This window comes from Pectinophora gossypiella, chromosome 29 (genome assembly GCF_024362695.1).
Source record: "Pectinophora gossypiella chromosome 29, ilPecGoss1.1, whole genome shotgun sequence".
In the NCBI taxonomy this organism is placed as follows: Eukaryota; Metazoa; Arthropoda; class Insecta; order Lepidoptera; family Gelechiidae; genus Pectinophora; species Pectinophora gossypiella.
In genome coordinates, this window is record NC_065432.1 from 964,977 (window position 1) to 991,227 (window position 26,251).

Genomic DNA, 26,251 nt, shown 5'->3' on the forward strand with positions numbered 1-26,251 from the left:
TAAATGGTTATTATTATTATTATAATTATGAAATATGTTTACATACATAGATAAAATCACGCCCGTAACCCCTAACAAACAACCCCCCTCGACCAAACAGCGGCAGGATTAGCAGAACGTAGTGGGTAGCTCCCTGGGACGGGCTAACTTATAAAATGCTTCTTAGGTTCTATGACGATCTTGTGACGTAGCGAGTAGGCGCCGCTACTTCAAAAGCGCACCCCTGATGCCGGGCAGCAGCGGTATCAGTACTGGTTGGAGGCCGAGGAAATGGATTCTGGTAGGGCTCTAGCTAGAACACCGATTGAGAAATTGGTCGGTGTACTGCGGAACGGAAGGCGATTGGGGCAACCACCGTTCTACACGCCCTATCTATGGAGTAATGAAAATGGAGGCGATTACTCCACCGACAAGAGCGCAGCTCTTAAATAAAGAGAGAGAGAACCCCTAACAGGGTGGGCAGATCCACAAGTAATCAAAGATAACTTGCAGCCACTGTTGATACGAAGTCCTAAGATGGATATGATGAACCTTATGGTGATAAAGGATCAGCCTATCGCCCATAACAATAGGCAACTTGACAACCTTATCAAATGAGACACTTTTTACGAAACGTCCTAACTTTTTTTAACAACATTTTTGTTTTTAACACCCTCCGTGGTCGAATTTCACGACTATGGCCAAGTCTGTCATATGTCAAATTGGTAATTCGTCAAGTCCTATTTTCGACAAGTTATGATATTTGCCAAACACGCTACTCGTCATCTTAATCAAGTAATATAATAAAATATTGTATGCACAATCAATAAAAATATTTTTATATTTTAATTTTAAAACTTTAATCAATTAACCTTTTTTTAAATAATAATGAGCCTCTTTTTTCAAAATATTTATATACATGAACAGATTTTGATTGTACGGTCGCCTGCAAATATACTGGACCCCGTGTCCATGCAGATGCAGGCGATACCGGAGGGGTCCAATATATCTGCAGGCGACTGTACACGGAGATGACGAATAGCGTGTTTGGCAAATTTCATAACTTGTCGAAAAGAGGACTTGACGAATTACCAATTTGACATATGACGGACTTGACCATAGTAGTTATATACCCGTGGTTAGAGCGTTAGGCTCACGATCTGGAGGTCCGGGTTCAATTCCCGGTGGGGACATTGTCGAAATCACCTTGTGAGACTGTCCTTTCTTTGGTAAGGACTTTCAGGCTTGAATTACCTGATTGTCTGAAAAAGTAAGATGATTCCGTGTTTCGCAGGGCACTTTAAGACATTGGTCCCGGCTATTAGCCGTAAAAAACCCGCAGTGGAGCAGCGTGGTGGAGTATGCTCCATACCCCCACCGGTTGATTGAGTGGAGGCCTGTGCTCAGCAGTGGGACGTATATAGGCTGTTTACGTTATGTTTGTTTTTATAGCAGAAAAAAATCGAATAAATTTCTGACTCGGACGGGACTTGAACCCACTACTCTTGTCAAGCCGGGACGAGCGTGTTAACCATTACACCACCGGGTCCTCCTCCTGTTCATGCTAAATTCTTCCGATCTATATGTATCGCCATTAAGCATTATCCCATTTTTTCACAGGGTCCGCTTACCTAACCTCAAGATTTGTCAGGTCAGGTTTTTTTGCAACCCTTGCAACCCGAAGGGAAAACCCGTCCAAAACAACTCAGGTCAAATTTCATGTGAAAAACAAAAAAAATATATTCACACCCTTAATCACTTAAAACACAACACATTACTAAATGCAATTCTCAAAACCTTAATCACCTTTCGATAATATTCGCTATTCAGTAATTAACAAATGACCCTTCCTTCTCACTCTCTAATTAGTGCTATTATGACGTCACTAATGCCAAAACCTACATAAATACGCAGGATCGTGTGGGAATCATTCAGTTCCCTATTCGCACTCGAAGGGACAACATCTAAAGCTCATATTAAGCGTTTAATAAAAAACAGTCTGTGTAAACTTGTCATGTGTATTCAGTGATTTTACTAGTGCAGTGAAGACCACATAGAACATGTACTCATACGGCGCTTATTTTACGGCCTCTGAGATTCAGTGGTTGAGCGTAACGCTCACAATCTGACGGTCGCGAGTTCCAATCCCGGTGGGACATACAAAAAAATCTCTTTAAGCTCCCCAGTTTCGTTACGCCATTGTAGAGTGATCACCAGATTGTTAAAAGACGAGCCGTGCTTCGCAGGACACGTGAAGCAGTCGCTCCCAGCAACTATTTACTTACACAACATAACATAAACAGCCTATATACGTCCCACTGCTGGGCACAGGCCTCCCCTCAATCAACCGGAGGGGGTATGGAGCATACTCCACCACGCTGCTGCACTGCGGGTTGGTGGGGATTTCTATTTACTTATGTAAGTATTATTTCTTTCTTTCTTTCTTTCTTTATTGCATGTCACATGGTATTACAGTTCTTATAGGACACCTACTCTGTTGTTTATAAATATACTTATTAATCATGTCAATTTCTGAACACTAACAGTGTTACTACAAAACAAAGACTAAAAGATAAACTATGTTTAAAATATAATCCGTACACGAAAGAAGTCTCGAAGGCCGCGGCGCTACTGTCGCAGATCCTGCATAGAATTATTATGACTTGTCAAGTTAGTTTCATTAAAATCCGCCGACTTCTTTCGTGGCGCGAAATAATATTTTAAACTTAGTTTATTTTTAGTTTGTGTTTTGTAGTAACACTGCATATATTTTATGAACAACAAAAATGTCTGTCAAATGTAGTTGTCACAACCGCAGTAGGCAGTATGTCATTTTGTCACTGGGTTTGAGATAACTATTAATTTCAGACACAGCGACTTCGACTTTGAATTCATGTTTGGATCCATAGATAATTAATATCACGTGGTTTCCAGAAACTTGTGCCCTTCGAAGATATAGGTCTGTCAATCAAGTCAGCAAAAATGTCTGTCAATTGTAGTTGTCACTACCGCAGTTGGCAGTTTACCATTTTGTCACTGGGTTTGAGATAACTATCATAGTCAGACACAGCGACTACGACTTTATGAGTTTGAATTCATGTTTGGATCAATAGATAATTAATATCAATCAATCAATCAATCAATAATACTTTATTGCACAAGAACATATATAAAGGACATAAACATACGAATAAAACATAAGCACAATAGGCGGCCTTATTGCTAAACAGCAACACACACACACACATATATCACGTGGTTTCCAGAAACTTGTGCCCTACGATATAGGCTTCTTCTGTGATGGTAACAACAAACATGTCTGTCAATTGTATATATCACTACCGCAGTAGACAGTTCATCATCCTGTCACTGGGTGTGTGATGTCTACAGCTCACAGATAATGGTGCTAATTCCTGTAATACCATCTAATTTTATTTTAAGTTATATCTGTCATTTTCTTATCCGCCGAAAAGGAAAGGGACGGGTAATCGACAAGCATAAAATTTATGGAACACACGTCAATTTTAAGGACAAATCTAAAACAACCGTCTAAAAATTTTACATCAGTCAATAACCCGACACAGGTAAGTAGACAGCACGTCAAACGGATTGCATACCAGGGACGTACCTTTTGATTCGCCCGGGTTATTCATTCATTTACTCATTCTTCCTAAAATTAAGAGCTGTGAATTATCCGTCCCTTTCCTTTTCGACGGATATGAAAATGACGGATATAACTTAAAATAAAATTAGGCGGTGTCTGCAGGAATCGGGGCCATTATCTCCATTTTTATGAATACAACACTCATTTTATTTATTTATTATTACTATACTGCATATTTTTAACCTACGAGTACATTGAAGAACTAGCTGTCACTACAGCAGTAACCAACCCCATCAACCCTGGTGTCAGGGTTACTATTGAGCCGCCAAAAACTGACATGGCTCGTGTAACGACTATATACTTACATCAGTAAGTAGTAATGTTAATGAGAAGCAGTTGTCACTACAGCAGTAGACAGTTCGTCAGTCTGTCACTGGGTGAGTGATGACTGCAACTCATAGACGCAGTCGTCGTAAGATGGTCCGTCCTTCGGAGGGCGAGTTAAGCAGTCCATCCCCGCTACTATGTTAGTTAAGTAAATATGTCTGTCAATTTTAGTTGTCACAACCGCAGTAGGCAGTTTACCATTTTGTCACTGGGTTTGAGATAACTATTAATGTCAGACACAGCGACTTCGACTTTGAATTCATATTTGGATCCGTCACGTGGTTTCCAGGATTTGTGCCCTTCGAGGATATAGGCAGCTGCCGATATATGAACAATAAAAATGTTAATGAGAAGCAGTTGTCAGTACAGCAGTAGTCAGTTCGTCAGTCTGTCACTGGGTGAGTGATGACTGCAACTCATAAACGCAGTCGTCGTAAGATGGTCCGTGGTCCGTGCTTCGGAGGGCATGTTGAGCAGTCTATCCCCGCTACTATGCTACTTAAGTAAATTTCTGTCAATTGTAGTTGTCACTACCGCAGTTGGCAGTTTGTGATTTTGTCACTGGGTGTGTGATGACTGCAGCTCACAGATGACACCTACTCTATTGTCTGTACCTACATATATATTAATCATTTTAAGTTCTGAACACCATATCTTTTATGAACATTAAAAATGTCTGTCAATTGTAGTTGTCACGACCGCAGTTGGCAGTTTGTCATTTTGTCACTGGGTTCGAGATAACTATTAATGTCAGACACAGCGACTTCGACTATGAGTTTGAATTCATAATTAATATCACGTGGTTTTCAGAAACTTGTGCCCTTCGAGGATATAGGCAGCTGCTGATATATGAACAAAATGTCTGTCAATTGTAGTTGTCACTACAGCAGTTGGCAGTTTGTCATTTTGTCACTGGGTTCGAGATAACTATTAATGTCAGACACAGCGACTTCGACTATGAGTTTGAATTCATAATTAATATCACGTGGTTTTCAGAAACTTGTGCCCTTCGAGGATATAGGCAGCTGCTGATATATGAACAAAATGTCTGTCAATTGTAGTTGTAACTACAGCAGTTGGCAGTTTGTCATTCTGTCACTGGGTGTGTGATGACTGCAGCTCACAGATATTATCTCCATTTTCCTTCAGGTAACAAGAATTTTTGATCTGCATGTAGTTAGCTTATTAATGGTATCTTAATATCTCAGCTCATTAGTAAATCGACTGGTTTGTAATGAATTCATAATACGCTATTTAATGCGTTATTTTTATTATTATATCAGTTGTAGCCCTGTTCGCAAAAAGCGTGACTTACATTGTAGTTTCATGGTTTCGAATCCCGGAAAATTCCACTTGATATTAACTCACAATCATGGTATGAATCATCTCAGTATTACGATGTCACTAACACACTGTATTTTAATCATGTTAATTTCTGAACACCATATCTTTTTTAGAACAAGAAAAATGACTGTGAATCGTAGTTATCACTACCACTGTGGACAGTTCATCACTCTGTCACTGGGTTTGGGATAACTGCAGCTTACAGATATCATCATCATCATCATCCTGCAGTTTTCATTTTGTTACCTATCTACTTGTCTGCAAATTGTAGTTGTCACAACTGCAGTAGACAGTTCGTTACTCTGTCACTGGGTTCGTGATAACTGCAGCTTACAGATATCATCATCATCATCCTGCAGTTTTCATTTTGCTACATACCTACTTGTCTGCAAATTGTAGTTGTCACAACTGCAGTAGACAGTTCGTCACTCTGTCACTGGGTTCGTGATAACTGCAGCTTACAGATATCACCATCAATCGTGCATTTTTCATTTTGTTACCTATCTACTTGTCTGCAAATTGTAGTTGTCACAACTGCAGTAGACAGTTCGTCACTCTGTCACTGGGTTCGTGATAACTGCAACTTACAGATATCAACATCATCGTGGATTTTTCATTTTGTTACCTATCTACTTGTCTGCTAATTGTAGTTGTCACAACTGCAGTAGACAGTTCGTCACTCTGTCACTGGGTTTGTGATAACTGCAGCTTACAGATATCATCATCATCATCATCATCCTGCAGTTTTCATTTTGTTACCTATCTACTTGTCTGATTCATTTTGCTACATACCTACTTGTCTGCAAATTGTAGTTGTCACAACTGCAGTAGACAGTTCGTCACTCTGTCACTGGGTTCGTGATAACTGCAGCTTACAGATATCACCATCAATCGTGCATTTTTCATTTTGTTACCTATCTACTTGTCTGCAAATTGTAGTTGTCACAACTGCAGTAGACAGTTCGTCACTCTGTCACTGGGTTCGTGATAACTGCAACTTACAGATATCAACATCATCGTGGATTTTTCATTTTGTTACCTATCTACTCGTCAGTTCTGCAAATTGTAGTTGTCACAACTGCAGTAGACAGTTCGTCACTCTGTCACTGGGTTTGTGATAACTGCAGCTTACAGATATCATCATCATCGTGGATTTTTCATTTTGTTACCTATCTACTTGTCTGCTAATTGTAGTTGTCACAACTGCAGTAGACAGTTCGTCACTCTGTCACTGGGTTTGTGATAACTGCAGCTTACAGATATCATCATCATCATCATCATCCTGCAGTTTTCATTTTGTTACCTATCTACTTGTCTGCAAATTGTAGTTGTCACAACTGCAGTAGACAGTTCGTCACTCTGTCACTGGGTTCGTGATAACTGCAGCTTACAGATATCATCATCATCATCCTGCAGTTTTCATTTTGTTACCTATCTACTTTGTCTGCTAATTGTAGTTGTCACAATTGCAGTAGACAGTTCATCATTCTGTCACCGGGAGTGTGATGACTAACATTTTCAGGCGCAAGTCATCAGTACGACATCATCGCATCAGCAGCGTCAATTTAAACATAACGCACGTCTCATTCGCCTAAAACTACTGCAGCTTCTCACAACCTGTATAGCCGGAGAAAAGTAGCTGGAAGAAAAACCTCGGCTGCAAGCTCATCCCATAGTTATTTCTCCTTTCTTGCATTTTGTCTTTGAGCTGTGGTTATTATTTCTCCAGTAGATATGTCTCTAATCTATCACTGGGAAAATAATACCAATTGCTTGATTGGCTGAAAACCTGAGTGTCCAAAAAGTAAGACAATTCCGTGCTTCGGAAGGCGCTGGAGCTGCGTGATGAAGTGTACTACGGTTGAAAGAGGGGAGGCCTGTGCCCAGTGGGACATATATATAATCTGTTTATGTAAGTTTAATTGACATGTACATCAGGAATGCGTCTCATTTCTTTTATTTTCACCGTTACGCTTACCTGTAAAATGCAGTTGTCACTACAGCAGTAGACAGTTCGTCATTCTGTCACTGGGTTTGTGATAACTGCGGCTTACAGATAACATCTATTATCTTCAATCCTCTGTAATACGATATTCTCTTTCCAGTTATCAAATATAGTTAGGTGCCTCATATTTAGATAGAACCAAGCAGATTAAATCACATCATTCTGTTAGATGCAGTTGTCACTACAGCAGTAGGCAGTTTCTCATTCTGTCACTGGGTGTGTGATGACTGCAGCTTACAGATAACATCTTCTATTATCTTCAATCCTCTGTAATACGATCTTCTCGATATTTAGACAGAACCAAGAAGATTAAATCACATCATTCTGTTTGATGCAGTTGTCACTACAGCAGTAGGCAGTTTCTCATTCTGTCACTGGGTGAGTGATAACTGTCACTTACAGATACTTTCTCCATTTTTCTGAAGACACTCATTTTTGTATTTTTTTAGTCTACTTTAAACTGCGAGTAAATTGAAGAACTTTCTATGAGTTGCAGTTGTCACTACAACAGTAGACAGTTCGTCATTCTGTCACTGGGTAAGTGATAACTGTCACTTACAGATACTTTCTCCATTTTTCTGAAGACACTCATTTTTGTAGTTTTTTTTAGTCTTCTTTAAACTGCGAGCAAATTGAACAACATTCTATGAGTTGTAGTTGTCACTACAGCAGTAGACAGTTCGTCATTCTGTCACTGGGTGAGTGATAACTGTCACTTACAGATACATTCTCCGTTTTTCTGAAGACATTCATTTTATTTTTGTATTTTTTTAGTCTACTTTAAACTGCGAGCAAATTGAACAACATTCTATGAGTTGTAGTTGTCACTACAGCAGTAGACAGTTCGTCATTCTGTCACTGGGTGAGTGATAACTGTCACTTACAGATACATTCTCCGTTTTTCTGAAGACACTCATTTTTGTATTTTTTTAGTCTACTTTAAACTGCGCGTAAATTGAAGAACTTTCTATGAGTTGCAGTTGTCACTACAGCAGTAGACAGTTCGTCATTCTGTCACTGGGTGAGTGATAACTGTCACTTACAGATACTTTCTCCATTTTTCTGAAGACACTCATTTTTGTATTTTTTTAGTCTACTTTAAACTGCGCGTAAATTGAAGAACTTTCTATGAGTTGCAGTTGTCACTACAGCAGTAGACAGTTCGTCATTCTGTCACTGGGTGAGTGATAACTGTCACTTACAGATACTTTCTCCATTTTTCTGAAGACACTCATTTTTGTATTTTTTTAGTCTACTTTAAACTGCGAGTAAATTGAAGAACTTTCTATGAGTTGCAGTTGTCACTACAACAGTAGACAGTTCGTCATTCTATCACTGGGTGAGTGATAACTGTCACTTATAGATACTTTCTCCATTTTTCTGAAGACACTCATTTTTGTATTTTTTTATTCTACTTTAAACTGCGAGTCAATTGAAGAACTTTCTATGAGTTGTAGTTGTCACTACAGCAGTTGGCAGTTTCTCATTCTGTCACTGGGTATGTGATGACTGCAGCTTATAGATAACATTTTCTGTAATACGTTCTTCTGTTCCAGCTATCAAATAGTTGTGACCTTTTTCTCATATTTAGAAGAACTAAGAAGACATTGAAACATTCTGTTAGATGTAGTTGTCACTACAGCAGCTGACAGTTTGTCGTTCTGTCACTGGGTGTGTGATGACTGCAGCTTATAGACTGTAGACAACCGTCATCTATTTCTAGTTATCAAATAACTGTAATCGGGTTCAGAAGAAAACCAAAATAATTATGTATAAGTCAAGAAATTCTGCAACCACAGTTGTCACTACAGCAGTTCGCAGTTTGTCGTTCTGTCACTGGGTGTGTGATGACTGCAGCGTACAGATAACATCTTCAGGTTCCAGTTGTTACGCAAGTTGAGAAATATTCAAAGGAGCAAAAAGTTAAAGCCGATTATTCGTATTAACTCCCACTGTAAGGCATAGTTGTCACTACAGCAGTTGGCAGTTTATCGTTCTGTCACTGGGTGTGTGATGACTGCAGCTTACAGACGGCATCTCCTGTTTCCAGTTATCCATGTTATAAGAAAACCAGGTATGCTCAAAAGTGACAGCTTTAGACTAATATAGTATTTATTTAACCATTACTTGTCACATATATAAAAAAAACTTAAAACTGTAAGTAACTCTAGTTACTCTTGGGTTTTTGTTGTTTTCTTTTTGTGTTTTTGTCACATTTCTAATTGTTTTTAGTGTCGTATTTATATGTACAATAAAGCGTTTTTGTATTGTATTGCATTAAAAGTTCAAAATCTCCTCGCAAAGTAAATATAAAAACATTCGTCGTGGGTTATTTTATTTTTTTACGAAATGGCAACGTGGGGTGGGATGACGTCAGCTGGGCTAACCTTGAAATGTTAGCTGTCACTTTTGAGCATACCAGCGGGCTTAGCGCCGTAAGCACGCGACTCTCTCGCCGCGACAGAGATCGTCTGTCTCTTTCTGTGCAGTACTGTGAGAGAGAGACGGGTGACGTATGTCGAGGCGAGAGTCGGGCGCTTACGGTGCTAAGCCCGCTGGTATGCTTCCTATGACAAGCCGCCATTGCTAGCCCATTGATGACGTAAGTGTTACCATTAAATTGGTATCTCCAACATTCCAAGGACGTAAATTTTATTATCGAAAATTAAGTGTGTGTTTTACGTAGTCATCGTCTCCCTAGCATTATCCCGAGTTTCACAGGGTCCGCTTACCTAACATGAAGATTTGACAGGTCCGGTTTTTTACATAAGCGACTGCCTGTCTTACCTGCGCTTACGGTGCTAGGCCCGCTGGTGTTACACCATGGTTAATGTCATCGGCAATTGACAACATTTCAAATTTTTAAGCCGTGGTTTTTTTGTGCTATTTCGAAAGTACTTGTTTAAATAGAAGACACGTATTTTTTCTTTTCAAGATTTTTCCACTAGAAGTTACAAAAAATATTTTTTGAAAATTGGATTCTGCCATTGATAGAATGAAGGCAGTATAATGTAATGTACCTTTGCATGCGTATTTAAAACAAGTCGCAAACAAAGTGTCATGTTATGTATGACATTTACTTTTTTTATAATTTTTATGTAAAGGTCTGAACTTATTATGCTTTCCTCTTCTGACCTCGTGGATTTTTCAATATATTTAAAAAATCTGAAAAAATGTGTTTTGTGTAAATCATAGAAATATCTCGAAATGGTTTTCGATTTAAGGCACCTTAGTAAAAATGAAATGTTGTCAATTGTACAAGAAGAAAAGCTCACCTTGTTAGTAAGGCAGGCGCTGAAGTCCTTCTTCATGTCTGCCACGGCCACGCGGTCCTGCGGCCGCTTGGGTCCGCTGACACACGTCACCACCGTCGACAAGTCCAACTCCACCACCTACAAAACGTTATACAGAGTGTTTTTTTTTTTTTTTTTTTAATTAAGATGGGTTTGCTCTTGACTTCGTTCTTCTACAAGAAGAAGAGATCGACGTTGGAACGAGCTTACCCAGAAAATGCCTATTCACCCGTGATTTAAAGGACCCCAGGTTATAAGTGTGTAGTGGCACCGTAACTAATACTGAGCGAGATGATTCAGACCATGATTCTGAGTTGATATCAAGTGGAATTTTCCGTCGTAAAATTCACGTCTTATTTTATATTTTATAAATTATTTTCAATTGCATACTTTAGAAATTTTGAAAAAATTGCTCCTGGCCCCAGACTTGCCCGAAGGCATTGACGAGGCCTAAGACGGGGCGAGCTTGCCCAGAAGGTGCCTGTTCGCTCTGACCTTGAAAGCACCCGGGTTATATGCATACGGAAATACAGAAGACGACAAATAATTCCAAGTGCAACCAATTAATTTATTACTAACTTAAATACTTAAGTATAAAATACCAGATAATATTTTAAATTTGTCAGAAAATAAATTTAAAGCACATGTAAAGCTTACTTTATGTAAAAAAGCTTATTATAAGATTAATGATTACCTAAATGATAAAAATGTCTGGTATTGAATGTGTTTCTCTAGTTATTTATTTTATTTTAATGTACCCTCATTGATTTAAAAGATGTGTTGCTGTTGCAGTTTCTTGTCATTTCTTCTCCTCAGCCATAACACCTTGCGAAATTATGTAAATTCAAAAATGTTACATTGACCTTCAACAAGTTTATCCATGATAATTACGTTGAATAAATGATTCTGATTTCTGACTTTGCAAGAAACTGGTCTTTTGCACCTTATCGTACCTCTGAGAAGGTCGGGTCTTCTGATGAATTGTTGAAGTCCCGGAACTGCTTGCTGGCCTGCAGGTATGCCTTGATCACATCAACCTGCTCCTTCTTGCGGTCTGGAAGGGATATTTCAAATGAGAATTAAAAATAGAATCTCAAATGGGTGAATATCAAAATGTGTCAAGTTTGGTGGCGAACTGTCATATAATTTTTTCGTGAAAAATTGGGGAAATTGGGAATTGAAAAATTCCTTTTTCATGTCGGAACCGAGGATCCTTTTGGATCTTTTTCATGTCGGAACCCAATTTTTCACGAAAAAATAATATAAAATTTTGCCACCAAACTTGAAAATTTGAGATTCACCCAAATGTAGGTGGCAGCACTATTGTATGTATTTATATTTGTATTTATATATTTCTATTTATTTTTTTTACGAGCTCGGCGGCGCAGCGGTAAACGCGCTCGGTCTGCGATTGTTGAAGTTAAGCAACTTTCGCAAAGGCCGGTCTTAGGATGGGTGACCATAAAAAAAAAAGATTTCATCTCGACCTCCTCCGTGCTTCGGAAGGCACGTTAAGCCGTTGGTGACGGCTGCATTAGCAGATGATTTTTTTTTTACAATTTTTTTTTTTTTTAAAAGAATCTCTAGGGCCCTGTGCCGAGGTTTCTCTTGCATATGATGTAATGATGTCACTAACACCCTGTATAAAGCAAGCGACTCACTGGTCTGGATGAGGTACTCGAGCGAGCGCTCGTCCACCGGGAAGAAGGCGACGGTGGCGCCGAACTCCGGGCACATGTTGGCCACGGTGGAGCGGTCCGCCACGCTCAGCGCCGCCACCCCCGGCCCGAAGAACTCCACGAACTTCCCCACCACGCCCAGCGTGCGCAAGTGCTGAAGAATACAATAACAATTATAATAAAAACACTTTCATCATCATCACCAGCCCATTAACGTCCCCACTGCAGGGGCACGGGCCTTCCCTATGGATGGATAGGGAGATCGAGCCTTAAACCACCACACCACGCGGGCCCAGTGCGGAAAAACACTTTATTGCACACAAATTTACAAAACATTTACAGGATAAACTTATTATAAGGTGGGCAAAGGCGGTCTTATCGCCAAGAGCGATCTCTTCCAGACAACCTTCGGCAGAGGATAAGGAACACTTGTACAGCTGCAGTGTAGCGCGCAAAAGAGTAAAATAAAAAAGATTTTTTTTATATATATATATATATATATATATATATATATATATTAAATAACAGAGAATGATAGATAGATAGTGGTGCTAATTCCTGTAAACACCATCTAATTTTATTTTAAGTTATATCTGTCATTTTCTTATCCGCCGAAAAGGAAAGGGACGGGTGATCGACAAACATAAAATTTATGGAACACACGTCAATTTTAAGCACAAATCGTGAAACGGATTACAATACCAGCGATCTCGCCTATTTCCGATCCCGGCTTTTAGCCGTAAAAACACCTCCACCAACCCGCATTGGAGCAGCGTGGTGGAGTATGCTCCATACCCCCTCCGGTTGATTGAGGGGAGGCCTGTGCCCAGCAGTGGGACGTGTATAGGCTGTTTATGTATAATAAACTACGTATGAGAAGTGTTTACCTTAGTGATAGTGAGCACGAGGTCGGTGGAGGTCACCAGCGGGTTGAGGTCCCCCACCAGCTTGTACCCCACCACCTTCGGGAGCAGCATGCTGATCGGCTGCGACAGCATCACAGCTTCCGCTTCGATTCCTGGGTAGACATTGTCGGGGATTAGTACTCATTCCAGTACCTGGCATCAAATCAACCGGAGGGGGTAAGGAGTATACTCCACCAAGCTTCTCCACTGCGGGTTGGTGGAGGTGCTTACATCATCATCTTGAATCATCTTGCTTTTTGAGATAATCAGGTGATTCCAGCCAACCAAAGAAAGGACAGACAGAGTGATTTCGACAATGTCTCCATCGGGAATCGAACCCGGACCTCCAGATCGTGAGCCCAACGCTCTAACCACTACCACGGAGGCCGTTTCACGATTCCAGTACGGTCACGAGTACTAATATTTATACACTTTGAAACCATGTCACATTAACTTTTTTGTCAAATTAAACCGTGAGTCTCATTAAATGTCAAATGTGATAGTGTGACAGGGTTCTAAAGTGGGTACATGATATTGCTCATGCCTGTACACACCTAGTATTATTTTCAGTTATACCCGTCATTTTCTTATCCGTCGAAAAGGAAAGGGACGGATGATTGACAGGTGTTAGTTTTAAAATGAACGAGCGAATGAATGGCTACTCTGTGTCAACTATTTAAAAAAGAATTTTTGAATTTGGAATTTAGCCTAATTCAAAATTTAAAACCACCACTTCTTTTTTTTCTTCGTGGCGGACCCAACTAGTTGGCTAGCTAGTTCCGCCCACATGCAACAGATGGCGCCACATTCGATAATGCAGTCTTCAAGCGGTCGTGAAACGCGCTATCGAAGTTTACACAGCAAGACGCATATATACAACTTCCAACATAACACCGTTGTTGGATCCCTAGTCACACTACCAACTTGTGACTAGCAGGGTACTATGCTCTGGGGGTTAAAATGGCCACATCGAAGCAATTCATCTAAGGAAGCAATATTGCTATTTGACATTTGTTTCCATGCTACTTTTTTAGGGAAAAATAGGGCAGTGGAGCAGTGGAGTGGAGTGGAGCAGTGGAGTGGAGTGGAGCAGTGGAGTAGGCAGTATTGCTTACTTAGATGAATTGCTTCGATATGGCCATTTTAACCCTCCTGTTCCGTACCCCGAAAACATCCTTTGGCGGCAGCATAGCCTCGCCGCTAATTTTTCTTTTCTTTTTTTTCTTATTTTTTTTCTTACTATTTTTTATGTTTTTTTTTTATTTACCTCCGACGCCCCAGCCGACGACGCCGAGCCCGTTGATCATGGTGGTGTGGCTGTCGGTGCCCACCACGGAGTCAGGGTACAGCACGCCCTCCGTGAACACCACCCTGGCCAGATACTCCAGGTTCACCTGCAACACAGAACAAAGTTTGACCGAAGAAGTGTTATTCCGTGCTTCTGATTGCACGTTGCGCCGTTAGTCCCGGCCACTAGCCGTAAAGCACCCTAATTGGAGCAGCGTAGTGGAGCATGCTGTGTATGCTGTGCACGCATGTTGTGTTGTGTGTTGTTCTTGTGTTGTGTGTTATTGTTGTGTGTAGTTGTTGTTGTGTGTTGTTGTTGTTGTGTTGTCTGTTTTTTTTTTTTTTTTTTATCCTTAATCTAAATACATGGTTTGAATGATGCCGTTAAACCACAGAGGTTTGTCTCGGCACCCATTCGTCGCATTAAAACAGAAAAAAATAAAAATAATAATATAAAAATACAGAAAACATTGAAAGAAATGAACTCAAAAACACACACAGTGCACTGTTGTACCGAGTAGGCATAAATGCCAATCGATGCGGCGTACCTCGTGTACGAGATTCCCTCTAAAACCAGTTTGTCGCTTCCTCGATGCTTCATATACATCGTGTTCTATTAATTGATTGCTTAATGTAACGTCGCATCACGCCCATTTTATCTAGCGGGGTAGGCAGTAGTGACTATGTTATTTGTCTTATAATTGTTGTTGTGTGTTGTTGTTGTGCTGTTGTTGTTGTGTGTTGTTGTTGTGTTATGTTGTTGTTGTGTTATGTTGTTGTTGTGTGTTGTTGTTAAATAGTAACTCGTGAATTTTAATTGTTACCTGGTGCACGATGCCCGAGCCTGGAGGTACGATCAACATATTTTGGAATGCTTGAGCTCCCCACTGAAATAAAAAAAAAGTATTATGTATTAGTCCAGTTTGCAGAACGCGTGACATACATCGTAGCATCACGGGTTCGAATCCTAGATCAGGCTCTAAACAGAATCCGACATTATGAGTTTGAATTCATGTTTGGATCAATGTTGCGTATTGATAGGATCAATACTATCGATAATATAATGTACACCATCGTTTTTAGTACAATCAAATAGACGTTCCATTTTTTTTTCGTTACGATGTCACTAACACCCTGTATATAAAGGTTAACAAAACACAGGGCAAAAGTATGGAACTGAAAATAATTTTAAAAAATACAATAAAATATATGAATTTTCCGATAGGAAATTCCACTTGATATCAACTCAGAATCATGGTCTAAACCATCCCCTTATATTATACAGGGTGTTAGTGACATCGTAACGAATACTGAGTGGCATGATTCACACCATGATTCTTGAGTTAATATCAAGTGGAATTTTTCGTCGTAAATTAATGTTTGTTTTTTATTTATTTTTTTAATTATTTTCAATGCTTTTGCGATGCAAAATTCCATTTGATATTAACTCACAATAATGAGCTGCATCATCCCTCTCAGTATTCGTTACGGTGTTACTAACACCCATACCTACTTGTATGGCTACCTGTATGTACTTGTATAGGGTGTAAGTGACATCGTAACGAATACTGAGAGGGATGATGCAGCTCATTATTCTGAGTTAATATCAAATGGAATTTTCCATCGCAAAAGCATTGAAAATAATTAAAAAAAAAAACAAACATTAATTTTACGACGAAAAATTCCACTTGATATTAACTCAGAATCATGGTGTGAATCATCCCCCTCAGTATTCATTACGATGTCACTTACACCCTGTATAACAATATACTTACACTAAGAATACTCTATAGATAAATAATGGTCCTAATTCCTGTAAATACCATCTAATTTTATTTTAAGTTATATCTGTCATTTTCTTATCCGCCGAAAAGGAAAGGGACGGGTAATCGACAAGCATAAAATTTATGGAACACACGTCAATTTTAAGCACAAATCTAAACCAACCGTCTAAAAATTTTACATCCGTCAATAACCCGACACAGTTAAGTAGACAGCACGTCAAACGGATTGCATACCAGCGACGTACCTTTTGATTCGCCCGGGTTATTCATTCATTTACTCATTCTTCCTAAAATTAAGAGCTGTGAATCATCCGTCCCTTTCCTTTTCGACGGATATGAAAATGACGGATATAACTTAAAATAAAATTAGCCGGTGTCTGCAGGAATCGGGGCTACTATCTCACCTTAAGAAACTGGAATCTCTCCTTGTTCCTCTCAAACTCCAACTCTTGATTTTTGTTTAGAGCGTCCGCTCTGAAATGATAAATAAATAAATAAATTCCTAACCGAAACGCCAAATATTAAGTACCTTTATAAACAACTAATTTTACAAGTCAGTCGATTACATAAGATTACTAAATCTTTTAAGGGGCAATGTATACGTTTTTACAATACGATTCCCATTGACATTCAGAATTTGCCTTTCAACTGTTTCAAGACAGTAGTTAAACAAAAACTTTACAAAAAAGGTTATTATAAAGTTAGTGATTATTTAGAAGATATGAATGCATGGGATTAACTGTCTGAGAACTGATATTAGGCAGCTAAATTACTCAATTGTATACCAATATTTTATGTTTTATGTTTATTTTTAAAGAACGTCTAGGGCCCTGTGCCGAGGTTTTTCTTGCAGCTTCTTTTCCCCGGCTATACAGGTTGTGAGAAGCTGCAGTAGTTTTACGATTACGATTCAAAGTGTAACTATGTTACCTAATGAATAAAGATATTTTTGAATTTGAAAATTTGAAACTTTTTAACGGCCTCCGTGGTCCAGTAGTTGAGCGTTGTGCTCACGATCCGGAGGTCCCGGGTTCGAATCCCGGTGGGGACAAATCCCAAAAATCCCTTTATAATCCCTAGTTTGGTTAGGACATTACAGGCTGATCACCTGACTGTCCGAAAGTAAGATGATCCGTGCTTCGGAAGACACGTTAAGCCGTTGGTCCCGGTTACTACTTACTGATGTAAGTATGTAGTCGTTACACGAGTCATGTCAGGGGCCTTTGGCGGCTCAATAATAACCCTGACACCATGGTTGATGGGGTTGGTAATCCAGGTGGATTACCACAACCCACACGATAGAAGAAGTACTTTTATTTGACGGACAAACAAACAGACACACACATACACTTTCACATTTATAATATTAGTATTTTTTTGGCCTTGCCGTGGTAGCCCAGTTGGTAATACGCTCGCCTCTCACTTTGAGGTCGCAGGTTCAAAACCAACACAGGTCTAAACCAATGATTGTCGAATTTATTTTCGAATTCATGTTTGGATCATAAATGATTATCACGTGCTCAGCGGTGAAGGAAAACATCGTGAGGAAACCCACATTCCCGAGAAATGCATTTTCGGAGGTATGTGACCTAACCTGTATTGGGCTGGTTTTCCCTTCGCGGGTTGGAAGGTCAGACGGGCAGTGAATTCTGTAAAAAACCGGACCTGTCAAATCTTTGGGTTAGGTAAGCGGAAAAACGAGATGATGCTGGGGAGATGATGATGTAGGTTGGTGGTACTCACGCCCTGGCGTAGTCCACCTGCACTGAATGGTCTATGACCAGGTCGGCGGGGCAGATGGGGTTGATCTTGTCCGGGTTACCGCCCAGGTCCTTCACCGCGTCCCGCATCGCCGCAAAGTCCACCACCGCTGGGACTCCTGTGAAATCCTAGAAAAAACATCAAATAATAATCAATCAATCAATAATACTTTATTGCACAACAACATATACAAAGGACATAAACATACGAATGAAACAATATAACATAAACTGCCTATATACGTCCCACTGCTGGGCACAGGCCTCCCCTCAATCAACCGGAGGGGGTATGGAGCATACTCCACCACGCTGCTCCACTGCGGGTTGGTGGAGGTGTTTTTACGGCTAATAGCCGGGACCAACGGCTTATCATGCCCTCCGAAGCACGGAATCATCTTAGTTTTTCGGACAATCCGGTGATTCAAGCCTGAAAAGTCCTTACCAAACAAGAGTTACTTAGTAACTCTAAGTGAGCCTTGGCCAAGTAACAGCTATAATTATTTTATTATTATTATTATTTTTTTTTTATATTATTTAATATTATCTCTGTGCTCCCTAGTTTGGTAACGCCCAGGGTGATCGCCAGATTGACAAAAGATGATCCGTGCTAGGAGACACGTTAAATCACATCCGAAGTACCTATGTAAGTATGTAATCGTTACATGAGCCCCCTATTCCGTGCTTCGGAAGGCACGTTAAGCCGTCGGTCCCGGTTACTATTTACTGATGTAAGTGAGTAATCGTTACATGAGCCAAGTCGGAGGCTCAATAGTAACCCTGACACCAGGGTTGATGAGGTTGGTATTCTACCTCACAACACACACGATAAAAAGAAGAAATGCTATAAAAACATTAATATAATATTTTGAATTACAACAAAATAATTATTATGTATTGAAAGAAAAACACACAACGTCGATATGAAGATTGTTTTGTGAACTTACCCTTTACTCCCGCTATGTTGGTACTATTTACCTGCTTGTCACCTGCTAGGGCAACACTTTCATAAATTTTGAAAGTGTGGTAGCACTGCAATTCTGTCATCTTTTCATAGTCCTTCACCAGGAAGATATTCCTGCGACGTTGTGTGTTTTTCTTTCAATACATAATAATTATTTTGTTGTAATTCAAAATATTATATTATGTATTTGTCTAAAAACACACAACGTCGATATGAAGACCTGTTTGATATCTGCTGGTGACAAACACAAAACGCTATGTGAAAATTATAATATTTATTGTTTCTTAAAAACTTTTATGAAACAATCAACACATAATAATTTATTCAAACTTATAAAATTATTATTATTATTATTATTATTATTATTGTATGTCTTTTTCATATCTCGGGCCTATGGAGGCCCGGACTTTTGGAAGGCGTGCATGGGGCCGAAGCCAACACGTAGAGGCCCCTTAAGACAGTTTAATCTAAATGTGGTGTGACACCAACCGGCGATTATCCCTGTATGCACTATGGGAGTGCACCCAAAGACAATCCCCGGTTCGTGTAGGACTATTGCAAATTATGGGAACAAAGGGAACTGGGCTATTGGGTTGGGGGTTAGTGGACCGGGATACTGGAGCTATGGGGGACTATGGCGCCTGCTCGACCAATGTTGGTAAACATGGATAAATGAGCAGGCGGTGACTCGCCACTCACTGGATGGGCCACCTATCTAGCCGACGCGACTGGACGGCAAGGCAGCAACATGGTTGTGAGCAGCTCAGGGTGTCGAGAGGTGTACACCGCTTTCTGCGAGGCGGTTTACCCGCCTCACCAACTCGCGACTTATGCATCTTTCACTTCCACCCTGCGAGCGTATAGCTCTAACGCCCCACTCTGGCCGGCCAATGAAGGCAAGCCAGAGGTGAGAGTCCTGCGGCCCCCGCTGGGGTCCACTCCGGCCGGCCAGTGAAGGCAAGCCGGAGACGGAGGGCCTGACCGACTTTCGGGGGATCTCAGCTCCGTGGTGTCGTCACTCACCAACAGCTCGCCACAAGCTGGCCTGCGGAGACTGACTGCACTGTTGAATTCACCAGTTTCGCTGATGAATTCACCAGGGGGCGATGGGGTCGTCACATCCCGACGCCTTTTATTATTATTATTATTGGAAGCACAGGCAGCACTTTGTGCTGATGCGTGCTTATCACTTCACTTGTGTTCATGATTGTTCATATATTTGTCAAGTCTATTTTTAAAAGAGTTCACTGAGGGAGCACTGATCACAGATTCTGGCAGTTCATTCCACGCGTCCACTACACGGTTGGGCAAAAATTATTCAGGCACAACATTATTAAACAGTAAATGAGATGTATTACTCTTCTTTTGTATTTCTTGTAAAGAAATACTATAGACTTTTTTTAAAGTATCTTGATTCTTCAAGTTGCCTCATGATAGTATGTCATCAATGGGATGATTTTCAACCCAGCTTGCTGAGGCCACAGCTGATCTGCCAATAACAGTCCTAGAAGCTGGTTATGGTTGTCCTGTTATAGTGATAAATAGGTGCTTCAGTTTATCAACCTCATTCCCTCTGTTTTGAGAAACTTCAATAAGACGTCTTGCTCAAGTAACTGACTGCCTATGGATAGCAGTGTCTGTCTTTGAACCAAAGAGATTTCAAATAAAGTATTTTTGGTTATGGGACAACTTACCAATCAAATAATGAACAATCTGGATAACCCAAACAGGCAGATTTTTTTTTTTTTTTTTGCTTTGACTTGTTGGATGCTGAAATTGCTCTGAATGATGCTGAAATCTGTCATAGTAATAATTGGTCATCAGACTTACGGTCCCGTCTAATTATACAAAATGTAAATATTGCAGATTTATGGATTAGAATCGAACTGTATGCAAGTTTCTCCACCAAGTGTATGTAGGCTAAAAATCTGCATTTATGTGACTTTCTGGACTTGTGCTACTAACACGATTTTCGTCACACCACTTGAACCACCCCTTAATTGCAGGAAAATAGGTACTCGTTGTGGATTGCCAACAACTGTTACATAATAATTACTGTTATATAATAATTGCTTTTCGGGTTCTGACCAGTTACTAGTTTGCTGCCCCCAGCTTTAAGTAACCAAGCCTGTAGGTTCACTTGGTCAATTTGTAAGGGTGAACGGTTCGTGGCAGTGTCCACTAAGCACTCCGCGAGCTTCTCTATCGTAATAGGTGGAACCCATGACCTGTAAGGCCCAAGACCTAAAGTCTTCCAGCCAATATATTTTTTCCCGAAGTGGAGGTATTACAATATACAGACCCTTGGCGCTGTTCATATGGGCCAGAACTCGAGGGATGAGGTTGGGTGGAGGGAAAGTCCAGCCCAGTTGAAGTTCCCACACTTGAATGAAAGCATTTGAGAAGAGTGCTGAGCAATCTTTGCAGTCTAATGAGACGTACATGTTGACCACGGCTCTTTCGGCAGACGCGAACAGATCGACGTCTGGTGTGCCCCAACGATGAAATAATCGGTTTGTTGTAGTGGGCAACAGGTGCCATTCCGATATATGCCGTGCCCGTGAGAGGCGATCGGCAGTGCAGTTGTACCTCCCCGGGAGGTAGTGTGCTGACAGGGTTATGTTCAGCCTGTCTGTCAGCTTCAACAACTTGCATGTCAGATTGAATAAGTTGAAAGAGCGCGTTCCCCCTTCCTTCCGAATGTAGGAGACCAATGTTCGGTTGTCGAACTGGACTAGAATATGGGCAATTCTGCCGACGATGGAATTGATCCCGAATCAATACACATCTCCAACAGCAACAACAGCCTCCGTGGTCTAGTGCTTAGAGCGTTAGGCTTACGATCTGGAGGTCCGGGTTCGACTCCCGATGGGGACATTGTCGAAATCATTTTGTGAGACTGTCCTTTGTTTGGTAAGGACTTTTCAGGCTTGAATCACCTGATTGTCCGAAAAAGTAAGACGGTTCCGTACTTCGGAGTGCACGTTAAGCCGATGGTCCCGGCTATTATCCGTAAAAACACCTCCACCAACCCGCATTGGAGCAGCGTGGTGGAGTATGCTCCATACCCCCTCCGGTTGATTGAGGGGAGGCCTGTGCCCAGCAGTAGGACGTATATAGGCTGTTTATGTATGTAATGCATATACTGCGAAAAGCTCTTTCCAGATCGAGTGCTTCCTCCTCTGTTCTTTCGACCAAGATTCCGATAAGAGGGTCTCGTCCAACTGAGCTTCCCAACCCGAGTCCACCGAATCGGTAGTCAGTGAGTGGGTGTATGGGGAGTTGACTTGCTCCATCACTTCATGTCGTTCCGTACTTGTGGGGATAACACCAGTAACAATTTTTTATTGAATTTAAAATATTTCAGAAAAATTTGAAGGTAAGAACAATGGAGGCAGATCTTTGGAATAACAAAGTTGGCGAAGTTTGACTGACCTAGTACTTTTTTTTTTTTTTTTTTTTGCAATGTGTTGTTTTATGTTTGCTATGGACTGTTCTAACTTTCTTATTTTTTTTTTTTTTTTGATAGAAACATTCTGTTCAACTTTGTATTCCCAGTGATCCCTAAATACTCCTGTGTCAACTGTGTGTATACTGAAATCAATTTCAGTATAGATTTTAGATAATTTATCTGCCATCCCAAGGATTCCAAGAGACTTACAACTTCCGCAGTTTGAGTAATCAACTTGGTCTAGTCTTGATTGGCCCGGAGGAAATTGTCTAGGTAGACTAGAACTCGACGAATTCCTCTCGAACGTAGGATCTCCGCGATCCAGTTCATCAATATTCAAAATGTGCGAGGTGCGGATGCTACACAGAAGGGTAGCTATTGGATAGATAGGGGGCTCTCTATTGTACACTACGGTTTGGCTATTGGTATGTGTAAGTATGCGTTGAAGTACTAGGCGGAGCCCTATTAACTCATGTCCTGGTGTGAATCATGAGATTGACACAAAAGTTTCAGATGGTCTCTTCTTAGCGAATGGTTTATTTTCTTTCAGGTAAGATGGAACGTTTAACCAGGAATTTGTGCCTCCCCGTGACTGTATGACCGGCGTGAGGGTGTTCTGGTCAAATAGATGGAACCTTATGGTTGTCTGGAAGAAATCGCTTTAAGCGATAAGGCCGCCATTTGCCATTTACTTAGTTAAGAGTCTTTTTGTAATTTCTTTTTATTTTGGTGCAATAAAGTGTATTTGTATTGTATTGTATAAATATTCGGCACTTGGAGGTAATCTCCTCAATGTGTTCTGAAGGTTTTTATTACCTACTTCAGAGATAATCCATTCCCCTCTTAATTTATAGGCATTCGGCCCACTCACAAACTACCTGTAACATCTGTTCCATATTTTTGTAATGAGCAGAAGCCGGACCAAATACAGGACTTAACCGATCAAAATTATATTTTAATGTTAAGTATTTTCTGTTGAACCTTGATGTTGGCAGAATCATCGTTTCTGGACGATGCAGCCACAAACAAAGAAAATAGAATAGAAATTAATATCTTTTCATACAAATTAGTTGGGTTCAACTCAGCCGATGAGTTGTTAGCCCAATTAACAATTTCTTGTAAATTGTCACAGATTCTTTCTTTCTGTTCTAGTAAGCCATTAGTAAGCCTTGCCATAGCCCTTTCAGTTGTTGCAAGATAATCTTTGCCTTTATTTAGATGGCAAAGTTCAGTATTAAGTTTTTGCTCCACAAAGCCCGGCTTTGCTAAAAGGGTTTGAAGACTTTAGAGTACTTCACCTCTTTCTAACCATCACTATTAAAGTGTTGTAATCGATTAATTCGTCCACACGCTTTTGAGATGTATTTTTAATGACCTTTGTGGTGTCTGTAACAGTCTGGATTTCTCCCAAATTAAGTTGTACAGCATTGGGTTTGGTTAAAAACTTGTTAGAAGAGGATGAGCTAACTGAATTAGCTACAGATGAGCCGGGTAATGACGTCGGCAAAAAGTTTTGTACATAATTTGTAAGTTGACTTACTTGAGTGATGAGGGTATCAATGCGTGGATCGTAACCCTCAGTATTGTGATTTACGCTTGGATCTCTAGTTTGGACGACGTGAGGATTGACCCTCTGAATCCGATTCAGTGTCCCCACAGTCGTTACTGGAAGAACTTACATGTTCTTCGCGAGAATATTATGGAGGTTCTTGAACCTCGTTTTCCGCAGTAGGCGGGGTATTAAACACACTTTCCTCACTCATATTACGGCACAACACAAATTTGGCACGAAAATATACTATTTTACGGCTATTTAACTTGTGATTTTAAACTTTTTACGATCTCGAGAAAAGTTATAAACCGTATAAGCGGGAATCACAAAACGCTATGAAAAGATGACAGAATTGCAGTGCTACCACACTTTCAAAATTTATGAAAGTGTTGCCCTAGCAGGTGACAAGCAGGTAAATAGTACCAACATAGCGGGAGTAAAGGGTAAGTTCACAAAACAATCTTCATATCGACGTTGTGTGTTTTTAGACAAATACATAATATGGAGTATTTTATTAATTCAGCAAATGGAATTCTATAGTCTCTGCTTACCCCGGTGGGAAATAGGCGTGAGTTTATGTATGTATGTATGTTTATTCATTTAGTATGGAGAACTGTCAACATTTAGGAACACTCAAGAGTGCTGCCACCTACATTTGAGCTTCTAATTATCCTCATTGTGCCAGTGAATTGATAAAATGGCTTAATTCTCGTCGAATACATTTGCATTTTAAATGAACGTAATTCATTATTGAGTAATAAATTGTCATTGTACAAACTTAAGAGGGGAGTTCAATAAATAATGAGAATGACTGTGACAAAAAAATAATTATAACGGGTGCTAGTGACATCGTAACGTAAGTCAGACCATGATTCTGAGTTGATATCAAGTGGAATTTCCTGTCGCAAAATTAATGAAAATTTTAGTACTTTTTTATTTTTGTCAGTCCCATATTGTGTTTTAAGTTTGAGGAGCTCGGTGGCGCAGCGGTTAATGCGCTCGGTCTGCGATTGTTGAAGTTAAGCAACTTTCGCAAAGGCCGGTCATAGGATGGGTGACCACACAAAAAAAAGTTTTCATCTCGAGCTCCTCCGTGCTTCGGAAGGCACGTTAAACCGTTGGTCCCGGCTGCATTAGCAGTCGTTAATAACCATCAATCCGCACTGGGCCCGCGTGGTGGTTTAAGGCCCGATCTCCCTATCCATCCATAGGGAAGGCCCGTGCCCCAGCAGTGGGGACGTTAATGGGATGATGATAATGACTATTACTACTACTATTTAATTACCTAAGTACGTTTCTTGTATGCCGAATATTGTTTTTTCTTTCTTTCTTTCTTTCACTAACCTGTAGTATGACCCTGGCAGGTTTGAACGCAATCTCCACCCCGCCAGGGACTGCCTGGTTCTTTTCCCAGTCGAGAACATTCTTCACATCCTTCTCGAGCACTTGGAAGTTGTCACAGTTGCGGACGCATGACTCCAGCAACACTCTGATGCTGTACGGGAGCTTGTCTGCAAGGTAAAGAGTGACATACCATCATCATGTCCCCAGCATTATCCTGTTTTTCACAGGGTCCGCTCACCTAACCTGAAGATTTGACAGGTCCGGTTTTTTACAGTGACCTTCCAACCCGCGTAGGGAAAACCAGCCCAACACAGGTTAAGTCACATACCTCCAGAAATGCATTTCTCGGGAAAGTGGGTTTCCTCACGATGTTTTCTTTCACCGATGAGCACGTGATAATCATTTGTCATCCAAACATCAATTCCAAAATAAATTCGACAATCATTGGTTTAGGCCTGTGCTGGATTCGTACTTGCTAAGCCGCCATTGCTAGCCCTTTGATGACGTAAGTGTTATCACTGAGATACCAAATAGAGTGTGGTCACGGTATAAGAATACCATCGGGCTTAGCACCGTAAGCGCGCGACTCTTTCTCGCCTCGACATACGTCACCCGTCACTCTCTCACAGTACTGCACAGAAGGAGACAGACGTTGTTTTAATTTTACGCGGTTATTGGTGCTAATTCCTGTAAATACCATCTAATTTTATTTTAAGTTATATCTGTCATTTTCTTATCCGCCGAAAAGGAAAGGGACGGGTAATCGACAAGCATAAAATTTATGGAACACACGTCAATTTTAAGCACAAATCTAAACCAACCGTCTAAAAATTTTACACCCGTCAATAACCCGACATAGTTAAGTAGACAGCACGACAAACGGATTGCATACCAGCGACGTACCTTTTGATTCGCC

General features: G+C 40.4%; 1 protein-coding gene across 1 annotated transcript in view; it reads right to left on the reverse strand.

Moving 5' to 3' along the window:
• The window catches only part of LOC126379389 (cytoplasmic aconitate hydratase-like), a 57,764-nt gene that overhangs the window by 25,810 nt on the left and 5,703 nt on the right, over positions 1-26,251 (reverse strand). The window contains exons 3-11 of the mRNA XM_050028123.1: positions 25,336-25,502; positions 18,011-18,156; positions 16,672-16,741; positions 15,308-15,370; positions 14,464-14,590; positions 13,179-13,309; positions 12,274-12,445; positions 11,566-11,666; positions 10,595-10,711 (exon numbers count right to left, since the gene is read on the reverse strand). Coding sequence (XP_049884080.1) covers positions 10,595-10,711; positions 11,566-11,666; positions 12,274-12,445; positions 13,179-13,309; positions 14,464-14,590; positions 15,308-15,370; positions 16,672-16,741; positions 18,011-18,156; positions 25,336-25,502 — 1,094 coding nt within the window. The remainder of the gene's footprint in view (positions 1-10,594; positions 10,712-11,565; positions 11,667-12,273; positions 12,446-13,178; positions 13,310-14,463; positions 14,591-15,307; positions 15,371-16,671; positions 16,742-18,010; positions 18,157-25,335; positions 25,503-26,251) is intronic.